Source organism: Schistocerca serialis, chromosome 7, assembly GCF_023864345.2.
Source record: "Schistocerca serialis cubense isolate TAMUIC-IGC-003099 chromosome 7, iqSchSeri2.2, whole genome shotgun sequence".
Classification (NCBI taxonomy): domain Eukaryota; kingdom Metazoa; phylum Arthropoda; class Insecta; order Orthoptera; family Acrididae; genus Schistocerca; species Schistocerca serialis.
This window is the reverse complement of record NC_064644.1, coordinates 217,773,660-217,780,791: the sequence shown is the minus strand read 5'-3', so window position 1 is coordinate 217,780,791 and position 7,132 is coordinate 217,773,660. Positions and strand designations below refer to the sequence as shown.

At 41.3% G+C, this 7,132-nt stretch overlaps 1 protein-coding gene across 1 annotated transcript in view; it reads right to left on the bottom strand.

Annotated features, from left to right (window-relative positions):
- Window positions 1-6,104: 6,104 nt before the first annotated feature.
- LOC126412985 (myrosinase 1-like) overlaps window positions 6,105-7,132 on the bottom strand; it is an 80,073-nt gene continuing 79,045 nt past the window's right edge. Inside the window, exon 11 of the mRNA XM_050082877.1 lies at window positions 6,105-6,237. Within this exon, the coding sequence (XP_049938834.1) occupies window positions 6,105-6,237 (133 nt within the window). The remainder of the gene's footprint in view (window positions 6,238-7,132) is intronic.

The window sequence follows — 7,132 nt, the reverse complement described above, 5'->3', positions numbered from 1 at the left end:
AGGGACACCTTCTTCGGACAAAATTAAAACTAAATGTTACAGCATAACGTACCAAAAAATACGAAAGCTGCGGTCATACCTGACAGTTTTGTGTTGACTGTAGCAGAAGACACATGGCAGCCCCTAGTGGCTTGCACCTCTGTTGCATTTTATTTTAATTTCGACCTTCTGACGCTGTCAGGTATGACCGCAGATTTCGTATTTTTTGGTACGTTATGCTGTAACATTTTGTTTTAATTTTGTCCGAAGAAGGTGTTCCTTGTGACACCGAAACCTGGGTCACTAATTAATTGTGTTCGCGACTGCGGGCTGTGTTTTTCAAAATTTTGTATTCGTAGATTAATTACTTCAAACTGGTCTTTCAAACTTCGTATGTAGGCCTTCTAGGGATAGGTCACGTTTGTCTTCAAGCCTCTGCCTGTCAGCTACCTCAGCATCTCCGTGAAAAATTCCAGTGCGTCAAATAAGCCTATAACCATTCGTGCTCACTTTCTTTGTATAAGTACAGTATGCCCCGTTATTCCTATTTGTCATGGTTTCTATAACTTAAGCAATATTCGGGGATGGACTGCGCGACATTTTTCAAGGGAATCTTCTTTGTAAAATGATTGTATTTCCACAGTATTCTACGAAGGCATTGGAGTCTTGAACCTGCTTTACCTACGACTGACCCTATATGATCGTTCGATTTCATATACCCACTAATTGTTACACTGAGGTATTTGTTTGAGTTGAACAATTCCATCTGAAAATCTTTGACATCTCAGTCATAGGACACTACGTGATTTCGTTTTGTGAAACGCACAGTTTCACATTGCTGAGCATTTACAGTTGGTTACCAATCTTTACACCATTTTAAAATCTTACGAAAATCCCACTAAATATTTGCGTAGCATTTTTCAGACCGTACTTCATTACAGTTAACCGCATCACCTGCGAAACTTTGAGGTCGTTGTTGATTTTGTCCGTAAGATACCTAATATACAGTGTGAAAAACCGTGGGTTCCAACATACTTCCCTGTGTGCCCGTTAAGTCGCTTCGTCTGTCCCTGTGTGGTGTGCGAAATGTAAGACCCTCAGTACACACACCATCAGATTATTTGACTTGTCGCTCGAACGAAGTAGGCGAGTGTCATCTATGTGTCTCGTGGTCTTATCGTGGCGTGTTTATCTTCTGCCATTAGGTCAGACGATAGAAATGCCACTTGCACGCTTGGGTGACCAACTTTAAACCGAACCTGATTAATTTTCACACACATTTATTAAAATAATAACAAGCATAAAAATTACTTAACTTGGTTCTGCATACTATTTACAATCGACAATCTGAAGTCCCTTTGGTATTGGTATGTTAATCTTATTCTCACATATATCTCTGATACTTGACAAAAGTGTCTATACATTTATCTTCATAGCTATGTACAGGAATATGGTAATCTTATTAGGCGCAGACTGAAACTTTACTATAGACTGGTACAGACAAATGTAGAACTCGTACAGACTGGTACAGACTAATGCAGACTGGCACAGACTGGTGCAGACAAATGCAGACTGACTAATCGGAGGTCAGTACACTCGTTATAATACCTCGCGCAGTCATGTATCACTGCACGAGTGTGATCTGCGAGGAGAAAAGGTTCTACGTAAGCAGCAATCTCATTGGCTGCGTTACATATTAATACGCGGATTGGCGGAAGCAGAATTTGGTCCATCTCTATGGCAGCGCCATCTCGTAGTGCGGAGACGGACGAGCGCTGCGCCTGCGCTGTTGCGCTTAGCGGGGCACGTTGTAGTGGGAAAGTTGTGTACACGCTGACTACGCGTAACTATGGACACAACACCCTGAGTTTAGATTCTTGATAGCATACTGCGTCCTTCCAACCAAATAATCCTCAAGCGACTCATCATTCGATAATAAGTGTAGGTGTGGAACCGAGTCATATATCTGCACTTTTCGGATTCAAGAAGTACGACATCTACCTCAGGTCCTCACTTCATGCCTTTAGTGAAGTTCTGTGAGAAAAGTGCCAACTGGGTTTCAGATGAGCAAATTGTTTCGGTACAATCTTGACACCTGGACGACCTCGGAGGTGGAGATTCCCAGGCGTTTGCCTTCCACTATCTATCCGCGACTGAATGCCCTGCTACCACGTTCGTACACTCATACATCACACCGACGCTAAGTACAAGACCTAAGGACATACTGTTAATACGGATCGCTCGTATAATAAATTTTTCGTGTTCACTTTAGTGCTATCTCATCAACAAAGCATTAATTCTAATTTAGGTACTAACGAGTGATTGTTTTCGCAGATTAAAGAAAACAGAAACGGATATGGCTCTTATCTCACGTTCAACACTGCCTGTTGTTACGTTTACTCCTACTGGTCAGTCTGGGAACAAATACATTCCTGTTGTAGCAGCATACGTCGAATGGCTGGCTCTGAGCACTATGCGACTTAACTTCTGAGGTCATCAGTCGCCTAGAACTTAGAACTAATTAAACCTAACTAACCTAAGGACATCACATACATCCATGCCCGAGGCAGGATTTGAACCTGCGACCGTAGCGGTCACGCGGTTCCAGACTGAAGCACCTTTAACCGCACGGCCACACCGGCCGGCATACGTCGAAATTTACGCGTCTAACAATAACGAAAATTTTCCGCACAGGATGTTTTGGAATACTTTATCGTGATCCTGCAGGCTAATTTTGTGACAGTTAACAGAAACATAGTGACATCGAGCTGAATAACGCGTTTCACATTTCGAAAACTGCGTTTTTCACACAGTGTAAGATATAAAACTAGAGTTCTTCATCGTCAGACAGTTTACCACCTATCGAAATATTGATCTGTGGTGAAGGCCATAAACCAGCTGGTAGTTATCCTACGAAAAACGTCAGTGGCTGAAGTTATATATTTTTACGGAGTTACATAAGAAAAATGTAAATGTCGTGGGACTAGGGCCACCCGTCTCGGAGACCGTTCGCCGGGTACAAGTCTTTCGAGTTGACGTCACTTCGGCGATTTGCGCGGCGATGGGGACGAAATGTTGATTATTAGGACAACACAATACCCACTCCCTGAGCGGAGAAAATCTCCAACCTAGCCGGGAATCGAACCCGGGCCCATAGGATTGACATTTTGTCACGGTGACCACTCAGCTACCGGTAGCGGACAAGGAGTTAGGTCATCAAGTATAATTACGAGGAGTTGGATTACATGTCGCATTGGTTCAGAACCACTGATTCCTATCTTTTCCCCAATTCAATGGCAAAAGACAGATGTTCGGATAAGCTCTTCGAAACAGCTTTAAAATGCTCGAAGTTTTATGTACAGTGTGACCCAAAAATTTGGGATCTTGTAGCAAGCACTTGAAAGAGAGGTTCAAATGGCTCTGAGCACTATAAGACTTAACATCTGAGGTCATCAGTCCCCTAGAACTTACAACTACTGAAACCTAAGTAACCTAAGGACATCACACACGTCCATGCCCGAGGCACGATTCGAACCTGCGGTCGTAGCGGTCGCGCGGTTCCAGACTGAAGCGCCAAGAACCGCTCGACCACAGCGGCCGGCCCTTTCAAGGAGAGTTTTATTTTCATTCTTTTTGTCATCAGTCTTCTGATGATAAGGTCTGCCATGACTTCCTCTCCTGTACCGAGCACTTCATCTTCGTAGTATTTACGTTCTACGCCCTCAATTACGTGTATAAATTCAGCCTACGTATCCACGTAAAGTTTTACCCTCTAGTGCTCCGTTAGTACCACATAAGCTTGTCACTGATGTCTTAACATATCCTACCATCCTGCCCCTTCATCTCGTTGGTGATTTAAAAATATTTCTGTCGTAGCCCATTCTGGAGAGACCTCGACATTTCTTTTCAGTCCATCAAAGTTCCTATATCTTTATATAACATCTCGTCTTAAACGATTTCGTTCTCATCTTTCCATGTTTTCCCACAGTTTATAAGTCTCTGTCATCCAGACGCACAATCCTACAAATTTATTCCTCTAATTAAAGCCAATGTTTGATACTAGTAGGTCTTCTTTAGCATGAAATACCCTCTTTGCATGTGCGTGTCTGTTACTTATGACTTTCATGTGTTATTTTGTTTCCTAGATGGGAGAATTCCTTCATTTAGTGATCCCCAGTTATGATGTTAAGTTTATCATTAATCTCAGTTATGCTGCTCCCCATTGCTTTCTTAAGATTATGAAAAAGTAAGACTTCCGAAAATCGGTTTTCATGAAGGATTCTACGAATACTCCTACACGTACTGTGAGGATAAATTAGACTAGCTGAGTAATCACTCCTGCGGAAAGAATAAATTGCGTGATGACTGGGTCTTGTGTCATGTCCTTAGGTTAGTTACGTTTAAGTAGTTCTAAGTTCCAGGGGACTGATCACCATAGATGTTAAGTCCCATAGTGCTCAGAGCCATTTTTTAGAATAAATTGCGGATTTTGTTGCATAGACTTCATGGCGTTTGATCATACAATGCAAGCTTTCACTGCTGGTACTTTCCTCATTTAAAACCTCCAGGCTATCAAGGAATGGTCGATGTGTAAAACTTTCTCCTAACGTTTCCCCTCCGACAGCGGGAGACATCTTCGGTGGTAAAATGGCGCCATTTTACCTCTGAAGATGTCTCCCGCTGTCGGAGGAGAAACATTAGGAGAACGTTTCCTATGTCGATCAGGATCTAATAGCCCGGAAGTTTTAAACGATGACTTCATGGCGGTCTATCGTATTTGAAAGTAGTAATGACAAGTCATATGTGTATTTTTGGAAGTCCAATATGTGTATGGGGTGTGCTGAATACATATTTAAATTTCTTCCACGTCAGTTCCCGAATAAACCATAGGAAGAATGGCGGCTCTTACACCAGTGGGCGACTTCTTATTTTCTTTGTTATACCTGCATGATCTCTACGGTATTATGTTCGGGAACTGGATAATGTGGCACTTTTTCCCCTAAAGGCGCTTCTAAAAAACAAATTGTCTGGAGACGTCTTTCTCGGAATGTTCATTAATGAAGGTTTCTCAGTATTTCACATAACCTGTCTAGGCACCCAATTGTGACGATTCGTATCATCCTTCTCTGTGTACGCTCAGTACTCCCTGTTAGCCCGACGTGGTAAGGCTCCAGTACCTATGAGTAGTAATCAAGTATTGGCCGTGCACATTCAGAGGTTCATAAAAGGGTTGCATACGCTAGTTAGACTGTTGCCAGTTGCCACCTGAACGTGGACTGAAGTCAATCAAAAGAAGATAAGACAATTATAGTGACAGTGATAGCGCGGCGATTTACAAGAATGAATAAAAGCATTTTACAAAAATGGTTCAAATGGCTCTGAGCACTATGGGACTTAACTTCTGTGGTCATCAGTCCCGTAGAACATAGAACTACTTAAACCTAACTAACCCTAGGACGTAAGACACATCAATGCCCGAGGCAGGATTCGAACCTGCGACCGTAGCGGTCTCGCGGTTCCAGACTGTAGCGCCTAGAACCGCTCGGCCACCTCGGCCGGCTGCATTTTACACATGTTCATTTCTTACTCTTCAGCCTACTGAGAACCCAGTCTGTGACTTGAATAACGTAGGTTTATTGCGAATTACATCACACGTTTTATTTTTAAAATTGTGATCTTACATTTCATTTGTTAAGAAAGGAGATGGTCACAGCAGGCGGACTCGCAACAGTTTCAACCGAGGAATTTACTCTCTCTCTCTCTCTCTCTCTTTCTTTCTTATACACACACATGCGCGAGTGCGTACTTACCAAACTAAATTACAACGAACATTTACACTTCTGTTTATTCAGCACGGCCATGTGGATATTATTTTGCAAATTTTATAAAGTTATTGATATTGCAAACGCTTTAAGACTGTAGCAAAGTTTAGTAAGCAATCACGCTTTACTCTGAAAATCAAAACCTCAAAATAGATCATGCACTTATTCTGTTTTCGATGGTACATTATCGTAGGCAACTACTGAAATATTTTATGGAACTATTAGTTTACGCAACTTGAGTTATGAGTAATATCAAATGCTAATCGTTAAAAGAGGGTAATGATACATGGAACATTAGCCCAGTTAACTCAAGCAGCCGTCATCCTCAGGTAATTTCTTGCTAAGGAAGATTTTTGCCATGAAAGCGGCTGAATCCTTTGCAGTTCTCGTCCGGTTCGGGCTTTTGAAGTCCACCTCGTACAGTCCGAATTTCCTCCTGTAGAATAACAAAACAACACTGTAGATTCTTTTTCGACAGCAAATAATTTACGAATTAGTTACATGAGCATATGTTGATAGAAGCTGTTTCGTGGTGCATGTGAACGGTAAGTAAATTTCCGCATTCCTATTGTTACACAATATTAAGGTCTCTGAATTATTGTGATAAGAGAAACAGTAGTCACCAAATCTCACATGTAGGAAGTAGGTCATTGTAATGTCACAGCATAGTTGTTGATAGCTGCAATATACCACCAAACATGGGAGTGGCCCTGTAAAGTGCTCCACGTGCATGAACTGTGTTTCATGATTAGGTAAAATTGAAACTTGAATAAATCTCAGAGAATAAACAAGTGGATTTATGGTTTATTAATGCAAGAATAGTCATTCTATTCTCTTCTCCTGACCAATAGAATTTCTGAAATCTTAGATTAATGAAATTCTTGAACAACTTTATAATCGTTCAGACACAATGAACCATCACTACTCCAACATATCCTCTTACGAAGTCGGTGACAGACTACTAGTACCGATAAAACAATGCGATATATAGATGGAGTATAAATTTGATTTCCTGCATATAAACAGCTGTATCTCGGTGCGGAACACTTATGACGTTGTTTGCATTAAAATAAAAGTTGGATAAGCTATCTTTTCACTGATCCCCTTCAATCACAAGAAATACCAAGAATGAGCGGGGAAGAGTGTATAATAGGCTATGACTACAAATAAAAGCATTGCACTTAGAAACTGAAGAGGTTAATGAAACTGCGAGTTAACATATACGATAGCATTACAAATACGAACAACTTACAGGAGCAGATATCTAGGTAGTAAAGGAACTTGAATCTGCAAACTGAAAAAGGGATCTTAAGCACCTAGAAAATGTGATG